The 13,632-nt window shown below is 47.2% G+C and overlaps 1 protein-coding gene across 2 annotated transcripts in view; it reads right to left on the bottom strand.

The window, feature by feature from the left end:
- Positions 1-11,344, bottom strand: part of Ankle2 (ankyrin repeat and LEM domain containing 2) — a 31,086-nt gene extending 19,742 nt beyond the window's left edge. For both annotated transcript variants that reach the window (XM_063225397.1, XM_003461131.5), the window contains exon 1: positions 10,973-11,344. In XM_063225397.1, the coding sequence (XP_063081467.1) occupies positions 10,973-11,153 (181 nt within the window). In that variant the 5' untranslated portion in view covers positions 11,154-11,344. The remainder of the gene's footprint in view (positions 1-10,972) is intronic.
- Positions 11,345-13,632: the final 2,288 nt, after the last annotated feature.

Raw genomic sequence — 13,632 nt, 5'->3', positions numbered from 1 at the left:
ATATCACTATAACCCTGAGCATTACTCAAACTCAAAGCCTTGATTTCCTCACTTATAAAATGGACATACAACAGCTATGCTCTTAGGTTATAAGGAGAATTAAATAATGCATATAAAGTCTGTGGCACTGGGTTTGACACTACCCATAAATGTCAGCTGCAACTATTAAGCTGTCAAGGACACATGTTTATTCACCTTCTCCAATGAGTATGGACCATACTAGAAATCAGAGTGAAAACAACAATAGAGGTACATGGTTACACACTGACTATAAGACACACAGAAACTCTAAGACTGCTTACCAGTGTGGGTGAGGTGAGAGGGAGCAAGGTGGAAAAGGACAGAAGGCAGCACTTCTGACTGTACTTTTATAAATGTGACTTTCAGAAATGTATTTGATTCACACACAAGAGAAAAGTTGCCAGCATGGTGGTTCATACTTACAATTCCAGCATCTGGAAGGCTAAGGCAAGAGAATCTCTAATTAAGGCCAACGTGGACTACAAAAAGTACAAGGCTAGCCTGCATTACATAGTGACACCTTGTCTCAAAAACAAATAAATGCCAAGTACACAAAAAGATGATGGAGACACTCAGATGGAACACAAAACTAATGAGCCTGACTCCTGCAAACAGAAGAATGGAGAACTGACCCACCTGATTGGAAAACAGCATGTGGCAATAAACTCAAAGACAAAAGAACTATACACAGATGTATCCTCTAGTAAGTGGAGATTTCCCATAAAAGCAAAGGAAGGCATTCTGAAGTGAAGCTACTGAGACCAGGGATAGAAAAACAGGCAGTTAGGACAGGGCCTAAGAACTCTGGGAAGGTGGAATGCTAGGCAAGCCGGACCCCCTGATGCCAGAGGCCTTGCTAAATAAAAGCAGCAACTGTACTGTTTCCTAGTTTCATTTTCAAGATCTACATATCTGGACTTAGGCCCTCTACAGCATCCTCCCTGGGAGAACCTTGTGGCCATCAAGAGCTTTTCTTTGTTCTAACAAGTTATGCCAGTACACTTGGATTGTGTTCAGTAATCACTGCAAGGAGAAAACTGGTTACACCACTGGTACCTAACAGGGGCACTGCTCTATGGAGAGTTAAAGTGTGGTAGAATGACTGGACCTCACATTTCTTCTCTATTGTTTTTATACTCTAGAAACTGGGTATCTCATCAACCTGTTAAAAGCTACTAAAGCAGTTGGTACTCTCAAAATGGGACAGATTCCCAGCAACCTCCTGGTGGGACTGTCAACCGGCAGGGAGCTGGATTCCTGAGGCTGATCTCTGGATGCAAGGAATAAATCCCCCACTTGAGTACTCATAGGTCCTCCAGTGGAAGCAGAGTCCTAGCAGCCTGATTGGATGTCCGACAGAGACCCCTCCACATGCCTACTGTGTCCAGCCTGCACTCCTCGATGGAGTGACATGTAAACTTGCATCCAGAGATGACATGTAAACTATGTTCTCCAGGTATCCCCTTTCCAAGTGATACGAGACCCCTTAATCAGAGCCCTCTTGTAACCCCCACCTAAGAGGAGGTCTTGGCTTTTCTCTCTCCCCTAGTATGGGTGACCTTCTCTTTGCCAGATGTCTTCAACAATTTAATTTGCCAGGAACATAGGATCCTAGCCCACATCTTGGGCTTTCCCAATCCTGGGTGTCCCTAGTGCCTAGGGACTCCCACATTCAGGGGGCCGACACCTGGCATACAGTGCCCTGAATTCCTAGAGGAAGGTATCATGCAACCCAGAATAAGGCTGTGAGAGAGTCCTGCAAGCCTCAGCTCTGTTACAACACACTGGAGATGAATTTGGCCCTGGTCTGGCACCTTCTCCAGGGCTCACAGGGAGTCTACCTCACACCCTGTCTTGGACCACAGGGCAGGCCTGCCTCCTCAGCTTCAGTCAGGTTACTGAAGAGATCAATAATGGCTCCATTGTGACACAAACCATATTCATGAATTCCTGAGAAAAACTCCTGCCTCATTGGACAGTGACCCTCCTTACTGGTGGTTAGACTGAAGTGTATTCTCACGAGGGCCTTTTGTGCCTCCTGGGATGCCCTCAGAATGCCTGCTACCAGACCCAATTATTCATTATGAGGATCAGGTGCACCCTTAGGAGGGTACAGCCTTCCAAAGTGCTACCTCGACACATACCACAACTAACGCTGACTGCCCCTCAGTGTGGGGTTCCCTCTCCTCCTGTTGTGAGCAGAGAGAAGTGGAGGGAAAGAGCAAGAGAGGATGCCTCTTATTCCTCCTTGCCTCTGTTACAAATGCAAACACTAACCTCAGAGCTCTCCAGTTTTCCTCCAGTTTCCGCCCTAAGACCCTTAAGAAAAAGCACCTCATCTTCTATAACTCATTAAAGGCAAATAAACTATTCACTGGATTAGGCATTAACACATTCACTATGGGCACAGCGCACACGTCCCTCTCCTGGGCAGCTCTGGTTTAAACGTGGTATGTTTCTGCTGGTGAGTCACTGGTAATGTTTCAGAAAACTGTAACTTAAACTGTCAGGTCATGCAAGTCATGCCAAAAAAACCACCCTCTGTCTCATAGAAAGGCCCTCCCCCAACTCCCACATCCAACAAAAGGGACCCACCTACCCTTGGGAAGATAATAGATTTTAATACTTGCCAGAGTCTGTACAGACACACTCACAGGTGGACACAGGCATTCTCTTTCAGAACTAAAAAGTCTCCTATGGGGGTTCAAACCTTGATAAATGAGATTATCTCTTGATATTGCCTGCCTTGAGGGCTACAGAATAACAGTGGTCCATCCTTCCGGGCAGCAGTTACTCAAGGAGTCTCAAGAGCTTTGAGTATGCAGCAGCACCTATACTGTGCCTAGAGACCCCAGTCTTTAAGCACAGTAGAAAGGGCTAATGGGATTTTAAAAACCCATCTTGACAACTAACCCACAAGACCCAGGTTCCCTGAACTGCCCTCTTTCCCCACTGCTCTACTTAAGTAAGACAAGGAACTCTCCTCAACAACTGGACCTCAGCCCTTTCAAGATACTGCATGGGAGGCCCTTTCTGATGACGTCTATTAGATCCAGAAGTAATTATCTCTCAGTCCTTCTTCCAGAAGGCCCTCCAAGAGAAGACAGAAGCACAACCCAGAAAGGACCTAGGGGACCTGGTCTTAGTAACATCTTTGCTTACCCCATCATAGGAGAGATGCCATATGACAATTCTCTCTACCCCAATTCTCTCTACCCTTTCTGGAGAGCTAAGCTCTCCAGACATGATCCCTGGATCCACCACTCTCACCTAAAACTGTGGTCAGTGAGAAAAACTTCTCACTGGACAGGCCAGCAAGAGAGGAACAGCTTTCTAGATACTCCTGTGGACCACTAAAAGACTTAAAACTTCTCTTTTAAGAAAATTTTCCTCTAGGGGCCAGAGGTTTAGCTCAGTGGCACAAATACCTGCCTGGCAAGTACAAGGTCATGAGTTCAATCCCTGGTTCCAAAAAACAAACAAAGCAAAAGAAAATTTCCCTTTAGAGACGGAGATGCCATCTTCTCTAAAAGATAAGTAATGATTAACAGACACCCCGATATTTATCCCCTGTTCTGGTTAAATCTCCTGCTAGAAATCTTGACTCTGATTTTTCTCTGATGTCTTAACCTCTCAGCTCCCCACAGAGAGTGGAGTTACTTTCACTGTCAAATTAGGTGAGCCCCCCGTCTTTGTTACTTTTTACTCGTCGCCGAGACAAAATACCTGAAGCCCAAAGTTGGGAAAGGAAAGGTTTATTTCTTACAGTTTTTGGAGGTTTCAGTTCACACTCAGTTGGCTCCAAGGCAGGCGGGCATGGCTGGGCCACAGTTCATGGTGGCTGCAAACCCCAAACAGGAACCAGCAAAGAGCAAGACACACCTTCTTCCTGCCATTACATCACATCCTGGCCCCACCCCTATGTGGGTGGAGCACTGACACCATCAATCCAAGCACTAGACAATGAACCAATCACAAGTACACAATGCAAACTCATAAGGCCTGAGGGACACAGACATAAGCCCATTGTTTCAATATTTTAGATAATTTACTGTGTATGTAGGAATCTTTTTTTTTTTTTTTTTTTTTGTCTTTTTCCTTTTTATCAGTACCGGGACCGAACTCACAACTGCCTGCTTACAAGGCAGGCGCTTATGCCGCTGAGCTAAATCCCCAGCCCCGACACAGACATAAACCATGACACCCCCTCTAGTTAAAAAATTAGTCCCACCCTGAAAATAGATCCCAAGACTGAAAGGTGGACCTCAGAATTTTATGTCTCTCTTACTCCTTCTTTGCCCAATTTACTTTTGTCCTCCCTTCTGACCTACAGGGGTACCCACGCTCTAGCCCTACCTCCTCAATAGTACAGTAATAGCTCGGTTCACAAACACTTTTTCCTGAAAAACTTAGGCTGCAAATAGAATCATTTAGTAAAATTTTGCTTTCATGTGTGAACTCCACATTAGGTGACAAACACAAACATGGCCCTCTTCCCCAGAATCATGGAATGAATTCAGTTCATAAACCAAGGTACCATTACACCTTCCTATCTCTTGTCACGAACTATGACTCCACAGCACTTCCCAAGAGTTTTCACCATCTAAACCTTGGTTTTCTGCTTCCATCTATACTTGTTAATATAAACTCACCAACCTAGTCCACCACCCATTCCCACTTAGGATAAAGTTCTTGTATCACATCTCAATTTACCCATCACCTTCTCAAACAGTCTAACCCTAAGTTTGCAAAAAGTTGTGGTCATGCCTGTCCCCTACTGTCATGGCCTACTATGTGGCCTCCATACTGGCCTCTACCTGGTCCCAGGTAAAAGCATCCATCACCACACATTCAGTTACAATCCTTTCTTAAAGGCAGAAGCTGGGGTCCAGGACATTGCTACACAGTTCATCCCTCAGCTGAAGATCCTCAAATCTTCTGTTACCTGTTACAGGACCCCTGCTTACAAACCTCAGTGTTGTGACACTCACAGATCTCTGCATAAACAGCTCCTCCCAAAGACCCACACATTTTTCTAAAGCTTAGGGACTCAGCATCTCTGGTATAAATTCACCTTCACCATTTACAGACAGACTGATCACAGAAAACATTAACCCTCCTAAGATCTGTTGGGTCACCAGATCCACATACATAAGAAAATGTAAAACCAGTTCAATATTAACTCCCACTATGGATTCACAGAAAACTACTCAGATTTCAAACCCCAGACACAGGGCAAATGGTTCCCAAACACAAAAACTTGTGCACACCTCACACACATAGAAGAGGACAAGACTTAATTATTCTTTATGTCTAGATGAGAAAAACTGGCTCTCTCCCTTATAAACACACAATCAAAGTAGCAGCAGGTTCCCTTTCAGGTCCTCAAGGATAGCCTGAGCCAATCACTCAAGTGTGGACCGCACTTAGCATGCTGGCCACCACAGGGATTATAGCTCCCTGTGCTGCCTTGAACCTCTCCGCTTTACTGACCTTCCACCACCTGCTTTCAGCTCGTCTTTCGATATGCTCAGAGAATAGACACTTCTGTATACGCTTGCTTGCCTACCTACTAACAGGACAGGCCCACGCACATTAGGGTATCCAACCACTGATAAGTCCTCCTTTAAGGCTCCCAGCCAGTCTCAGTTCCACAAAAGTAAATAAGGGCAATCCAACTTAGCCCCTTATCGTGGACTAGGGATAACAGTGGAGATCAGTACATGATTAGTAAGTCTCTCACCACATCCCTAGCTACTTCAGCAAACTCTCTCTCTCGATCTTGCTAAAAGTCTACAACAGATGGCACGGACCCTGATAAACCTTCAAAATCAAAGAGATTAGACCTCCTAAATACTAAAAAAGGGGGCTATGTCTATTCCTAGAAAAAAAAAAAACTGTTTTTATGCTGACCATTCTAAAATAATAAGAAATTCAACAGAATAACTAACTGACCATGCTTCCAAAACCCACTGAAAATTATCTAGGCCTGATCAGGGATCTGAAATTAGAATCCTGGTTACTTCTCCTAGTGAAACCACTGCTAATGCTATTTATAGCATTATTACTTATATGCTGCTCATTATTTGGATCATGTTTGCTCAGACTCAGTCAAGTTTGTTTCTTCCCAATTGTCAGACTTAAAGCTACTGATGATGCTGCAGACAAAACCACTCCCAGATGTTCCTCCTGGTTTCTAGTCACGGTCCTTAGACCTCGCAGCAGTAGATCCTGATGGCTATACTGTCAATGCCCCTTCTTAGCCAAAAGCAGCAAATACTGAGGGCTCCTCTCCCCTAATGGCAGTTACGGTTACCACTGTCCAGGGACTGAGACCAGGAGACAGGAAAACCACAGGCAGTTAGCACAAGGGTCTAAGTAAACTGACATGAGCTCCAGGAAGTCAAAATGCAAAAGATTCTATGATTCTGCTATCAGAGGCCATGCTACCAATAACAACCACACTGTTTCTAAGGACAAGGGCTTGGGTAAACTGAGGTAAGTCCTGGGCAGTTTGGATGCAGAGAAAGTCTGCCATCCTGAAGTCAGAGGCATACCTAGGAGCTTGACTGCATTTCACTTTCACATATAAACACCTAGACTTAGGCCCTGCACGACATCCTCCCTTCCAGTCCCTCCTTGCCAGCCAGCAAGAGTTTTCCTTTGTTCTTTCTAACAAACTATAGCTGGGTCATTTCCCACTGTTATGATTATGGATCTCATTTTTCATCATGTTTAAAACAGAAACCCAGGGAAAGGAAAAATTAGTAACACGGTTTTGTGTATACTCTAGGACTAAGCAAATAACTGACAGCTTCTTGCTGACAGGGGAGACAGAGGGAAAGAGAACATGGGTCAGTGGATTATTCCCAGGACAGCTAGCTGTGCTCCATGAGGCACAGAGCCTCTCCAGGAGTCAGAACCAGAACAGAGTGCACACAAGCACAAGCGCAGAGCTGTGCTCCAAGAAGACTTCACTAACAAGACAGCTGTGGGCACAGTTTACAGATCCCTGGCTGGAATAAACTCAGGGATGGGAACTGGAAGTATCTGGACAACTGGTCTTAGATGGACACAGTAATGAAAAACTAAATTTAGGTCTACAGACTGAGCAGAGTTCTGTCAACACCAACTTCCTGGTTTTCGTACTTGATGCTAACAGGGAATCTAAGTGAATGGTACAGAGAATTTCTATTATTTTTTATTTTAAGTTTTGTTTTGTTGAGACAGGGTCTCAATCTGTTGTTCAGGCTGGCTTGAACTCACTATGTAGCCTAGGATGATCTCAAACTCACAGGGATCTTCCAGGCCCAGACTGCCGAATGCTGGGATTACAGGCATGTGCCACGCCCAGCTGTTTTGAAATAATTGTAGACTTACATGAGGATGTAGAATTATACAGATATACACTCTGGACCACTCAACTTTCCACAAAGGCTGATATTTACATAACTACATAGGATGTTATCAAAACCTGGAAGCTGGGGCTGGGGATTTAGCTCAGCGGCATAAGTGCCTGCCTTGCAAGCAGGCAGTCATGAGTTCGATCCCTGGTACCTGATAAAAACGAAAAAGACAAAAAAAAAAAAAAAAAAAAAAAACCCTGGAAGCTAGCAGGTCAGTGATATTGCCTGAGGTTGAAGCAGGAGGGTCTTGAACTGAGGCTAGCTTGGGCTACAGCAAATCTCTGGTTAGCCTTGACCTTATACAATATTATGAACAGATCTGTGACCTCAATAGCCCCTGCAGGCACTTTTGTCTCAAATCCTGACATCATACAGACAGACACATGTGAACCACTCCCAAAGATCTCCTTCCTGCTGTCCCTTGCAATGAATCCAATCTCCCCACCATCCCTACCCGCCTTGGCAACTACTAATTAGTTGCCATGCCAAAACAGCTTCATTTTGAGAATATTCTTAAATGGAATCATGCAGTCACACTCAGCTGAGACTGACTTCTCTCACTCAGCACACAGCCCCTCAGATTCACCCAGGCTGAGTGAACCCTGCTAAGGAACACACCAGAGTATGAGATGCCATGTTTATTCAATCAGTCACTCCTTAAAGATTACTTAGGTTGTTTTCAGTATCAGACAACCACAACGAAGAAACTATGAATATTTACAGACAGGCTTCTGTACGAAAATGAGTTTTCATTTCACAAGGACAAAAGCTCAGGAGTGTAGGGCAGGTTTCACTTTTTAGAGAACTGCAAGAGATTCTTAACATCTCTACAGACTTTTGAAAACATAAAGTGGGTTTTTTCAAAAGCCATTCTAGGGCTGGGGATTTAACTCAGCGGCATAAGCACCTGCCTTGCAAGTGTGTGGTCGAGTTCGATCCCTGGTATCGATAAAAAAGAAAAACAGGAAAAAAAAAAAAAGCCATTCTAATAGCTGTGCAGTGAGATCTCTTATTTATTTTTTTGTCTTTCTTGAGACAAAAAAATAAGTGAGGCCTGGACCTCACTTTGTAGCCCAGGCTGGCCTCGAACTCAAAGACATCCTCCTGCCTAGCCTCCCAAGTGCTGGGATTACAGGTGTGTGTCACCATACCTGACATAGTGTTATCTCATTTTAGGGTTAACTTTTATTTCCCTACCGGCTGGCAATGTTAAACATCTTTTCATATGTTTAGATAGTTCGTACTTTTTTTTTTTTGTACCAGGAATCAAATTCAGGACCCTGCACTTGCCAGGCAGTTCTGCTGCCTATGCGGCTGAGCTAGAATTCCAGCCCTTATTTTTCCTTTTTTTTTCACTAGGGATTGAACCCACAGCCTTGGGCAGGCAAGGTAACAGCTCTACCACTAAGCCATATCCCCATATGTAAAAGATTTGCAATCTTTTATACATCTCAAGTGAAAAGCTAAAAATTAAAAAGAAATTTTTAATGAAAAAGACACTGCAGGGCCATGGATTTAGCTCAGCGGTATAAGTGTCTGCCTGGCAAGCATGAGGTCATGAGTTCAATCCCCGGTACCAAAAAAAGAGAAAGAGAAAAAAAAAAAAACCAACCAACCAACCAACAAACAAACAAAAAAAAAAACACTGCAAATTCTAATGCTTTGGCCCTAACCCTACTAGTGTACACTTAATTCTGCTTTGTGTTTGCATCTGGGCAATTTTCAGTATCAGTCCTATTACCAATCACTTAAGACTCATACACTCAGGGGTCTGGTGTGGTGATATATGCCTCTAATTTTAGCAGTTGGGAGGCTAAGGCAGGAGGACTGCCATAAAGTTGAGGTCAGTCTGGGCTACACAGTGAAACCTTGTCTCAAAAATTAAACAAAATAGGGGCTGGGGATTTAGCTCAGCGGCATAAGCTCCTGCCTTGCAAGCAGGCAGTTGTGAGTTCGATCCCCGGTACCGATAAAAAGCAAAAAGACCAAAAAAAAAAAAAAAAAATTAAACAAAATAAAATTGTAACCAACAATTTCTGTAAAACAGAGTTCCAAGTTTTACCCTGCTGAGCACACAGCAAAACCCTCCCCACTTCAGGCCAAAAGAAGTGACAGAATATGCACATACCAGTCCTAGGCCACGAGCCTAGTTTGTTTTCCATAAAAGGAAGATGGGCTGAAGATGGCTGTATGCAATACAGCAGGTGTAAAGAGCTGCACTACCTCTCTGTGTGCCCCTTCTCCTCTGTTCTTTACCATATAAAAGACCCTTGCCCACTTCTAGGCAGTGAGACAATGCTTTGAAGCAAATAACCCCTTCCATTTACTCGGAGCTAGCTTTAAGTAAGTCTTTTTCCTTTTTACCTAAACATATGGCCTCCTTTGATATGGTCAGCGGCAAGCAGATGAACCTGGCTATGTGAGTCCTGCTCTGAGTTTTTTGTTTGCAGGGTTGACAGTGTAAATGGACAAATCAGCATTCTACTTACTAAAGATGCTCCTAACACTTAAGAAGATGGAAAAAAAAAAGTAGACCCAATATAGTGGAGGGTGCTGGACCCAGTATCCACATACTTGCATCCCATCCATTCTCTGCTACAAACCTGTATGACCCCAGCAGCATCATGGCCATCCTGGGACCTTCTTCTGTTGTTAAACCAGCAAATGAGAAATACGTTACCCAAAGAACAACCTTAACCTAACATATTAAGGTAGAGTTATTGATTTTACTTTTTGCTATTTCATTTTCCTATAACAGTACATTCCAGGAAGACTTAAAGCAATAGCAAGGACGCATAGCCTGGCAAGGCGGCAGAGGGATGAGAGGGAACTAAATACAGGTTACAGTGGAAAATGGGGCCCGACCACAGGTTTCTCAAAGTAACTAAAACCCTGCCGACAGGACCCACATGAGCTTCCAGCCTTACAGCTTACACACTGTGCCTGACGGCGCCTAAATTTCATCTCCAAATCTTTTTTGGGAAACAGACTGAGATACACGACTGCCGCCTCAGCAGCTCCCAAGGTCCAGACAGTGCCCGTCCGGACAGTGACAGCACTTAGCACTATACGACCCAACTCTCGAAACCCCTCCCTAATGACTCAGGAGCAACCTGCCCGATGCTGAGGCCGCGGCGGCCGCGATGGAGCCAGGACACGCTTGCAGCAGCACGACCACTCCCGTCTGCGGGACTCAGCTCCTGCAGCTCCTCACTTGGGCAATGAACCCTAACCTGGCTCCGTCCTTGGGCATTAAGTCCGAGTCACTCTGGACTTTTCTTCCTCCGCTCACTTATCAGTAATCCGGCGTGGCTTCACACTACAAACGCCCCCAGAACCCTGCCAGCTCCCCCCACTGCTACCTTAGCTGAAGCTACCGGCCCACCTCGCTTCCACTACGGTGAGAAGCCGCTCCATGCTCCCATCCCCTTCCTGCCCCCCGCCCGGCTGGGCTCCTCGGAGGACAGGGCTTCCTACACTTGGACCCGTCTAGCCCAGACAGCCCACTCTCCTGTGGCCGCGTCAAGGCCGGGCGAGGCGCCTACCTGGGCCAGGGTCCGCGGGAGCGTGAGAAGGTGGGGCAGGAGTCCTGTTCCGGCCCAGGCCCTGCGGCCGCTTCTCCAACCGCCGCACCAGCCAGCGCACGGCGAAGAGAAGCACCGAAGCGCCCAGCAGCTCCCAGGCCAGCGCCGCCCACTCGGCCGCCGCTAGCCGCGGCCACAGCATCGCCGCGCGGACTAGAGCGGGTCTCGGCCTCCGCCAGTAGCGTCGCCCTTCCTGTCAGGACCCCGGCCGCCCGGCCCCCCGCCTTCTGCTCGCGCCACGCCGAGGAGGACGGAGCCCGGCAGGGCTGAACGCGGATGCCACGTCGCCTCTGTCCACGGCCCGGCAAGCGAGCGTGGCCAAGCCCAGACCCAGGCAGCACGGGATGCGGGACTCCTGATCCATGCACGGCGCCGTCAGGCAGCGCCACGGCCAGCCGTGGGGTCCTGACTGGGTCGCGTCGCTCGGGCGGGCGGATTTAAGCGCGCCCCGGCCGGCCGGCGGGAGGCGCCCTTCTCGCACGGCGCCACAAGAGCCTAAGAGTACGTGCTGGGGCTTCCGGTACGGGATGATGTTCCGGAGGAGAGAGGGGGAATCCAGTGGGGAGGACAAGTTATCAAAGGACGCTGGGTCAGGAGCTGGTCAGTTGGGCTTTCCGCTGGAAACCGCGCAGGCTCTGTCTGACACTCACGTCGGGTCTGAGCGAAGAAGCCAGTTGCGATTTAAACGTACGCAACAGCCCCAGAAGCCCTCCTCAGAGGTGCTGGGTGGCGCACACTTTATTACCGACAGTTTGGGAGGCTGAAGTGTAACGTAGTGATTTAGGGAGATTTTGTCTCAAAGTAAAAATTTTAAGACGTCTGGAGATGTAATTCAGTGCAAACGAAGGCCCTGGATTCAATCTCCAATGCCCAAACAGAAATCCTTGCCTTGGAGTTTTGCCCAGCGAGACAAACACAGCTGCTTCTCTAGGGCAAAGTGACTTAAAGCGTTCAGGAATATGTGGGACTTTGAGAACAACTGACCCAAGGGAGGTTGGGGTGGTGGTAGTATGGAGTTTGGAGGAGCTGTACTGCACTGGACATCAGACTAGGGCCTCAGGCATGCTAAGCAAGCTCTCACCGAGCTACATCCCCAGTTCTTTTTTTTTTTTTTTTTTCTGTTTTTCGTACCAGGGATCGAACTCAAAACCTCGCGCTTACCACGCAGGCACTGTGCCACTGAGCTATATCTCTGGCCCCTGTATTTTGTTTTTGAAATAATATTTTACTCTCACTAGAGTATCCTTTGGGGGAAAAAAATAATAATATTTTACTGTGTTTGGGACCAGGCTCTGCGACGAGTCCAGTGCCTCTGATATGGCCTGCTTTAGGAACTGAGAAGTACAGGGAAGGCCTATGCTTCCTGGCTGTGCAGAGAAAGCACTGTAACCACAGCATTTCTGAGACAGATAACATCTGCTGAGGACAATCTAAAAATTGCATGTATATTGATATGGAGAGGGACTTGTTCTCCAGTAAAATTGTTCCCCATTTACTGCAATAGCTGTTCCATGAAGGGTATACTGCCCCTTACCCTCTACTTCTTTGCTAATAAAAGTGAGAGTCAACTGCTCAGATCAATGTGCCTGTCCACTAGAGGCACGTATTGGTCCCCTTGTGTTGGGAGCCGCAGCCCCGAGCCCGGTCGCCTCACTTGGTGGACGTGAGGCCTGTAGTAAAGAGTAAAGCCTGAGGTAGATTACCCCTCCCATCGAGCACGTTAGTTTCCTGCTTACCGGGTAAGCAACCCGCTCAACAATATAGTCTGCCTGGCAACTGATGATGTTAGCCAATCAGCTTGCCTTGCTTACTTTAACATGATTGGACACTGTATCCGTATATATACTGGTGCCACCCCTGGGGGGGAAGAAGAAGCCCGGAAGTAAAAGCCCAGAAGGAGCCGCGGGGAGCGGACCAAAGGAGGCTTCGGCTGGGAGCGATCCCAGGGCAGGCTGTACGGAGAAGGAAAATAAAAGAAAAGGTTGTCCACTGCCAGACTTTGTCGTGTGTCCTTCCTGCCGGCCAGGAGCGACATCGACATTTGGTGGCCCGTACGGGGACTGATCACCCCCGAGACGTGACAGCGGACAACGCTCCAGTACAGAGCTGCGAGACAGGTGAGTTGGGGATAAGCCTGGGCTCTGGGTGGCGCGCACCTACAGGGCTTTTAGACTCCCCTCAGGCTCACGCGTAAGTGGCGGATTCCTTGGGCCTCACGCGGTGAGTAACATATTAAAAAATGGGAAACATGCTAGGTAGCAACACTAAGAGCGAGGGTGGTTGTGGAGAAAGCTCTCAAGAGCTTACAAAAGTACGCAGGGTATTTGAGCAGGCCCAGTCGGGGAGCTCCCGAGAGGGGCCCGTCAAGGGGAACAAAGATGCTAAGGAGAAGGACGGGGCTCTAGCCTCGGAGTCGTCTGACTCCGAGGACGAGGGAAAGTTGAATGGCAAGGAGGCCAAAGAGACCAGCTGTCAGGAGCCTAAGTCGCTCGATAAGGAGTCGCAGGGTTCCTTCCCAGCGTTGCGCCGTGAATTGCGCTCCGCTCAACTTGGTCTGCGGAGGAGTAGGGAGCTCCTGAGCGCTCCCCGGCGCGAGAGGGAGGCGAAGCCTTCCGCCCCAC

Source organism: Cavia porcellus, unplaced genomic scaffold, assembly GCF_034190915.1.
Source record: "Cavia porcellus strain 051 isolate PalLab524CR breed Dunkin Hartley unplaced genomic scaffold, mCavPor4.1 scaffold_16, whole genome shotgun sequence".
Taxonomy (NCBI): domain Eukaryota; kingdom Metazoa; phylum Chordata; class Mammalia; order Rodentia; family Caviidae; genus Cavia; species Cavia porcellus.
Note: the sequence above shows the minus strand (reverse complement) of the source record. Positions and strands in the feature narration are given on the sequence as shown.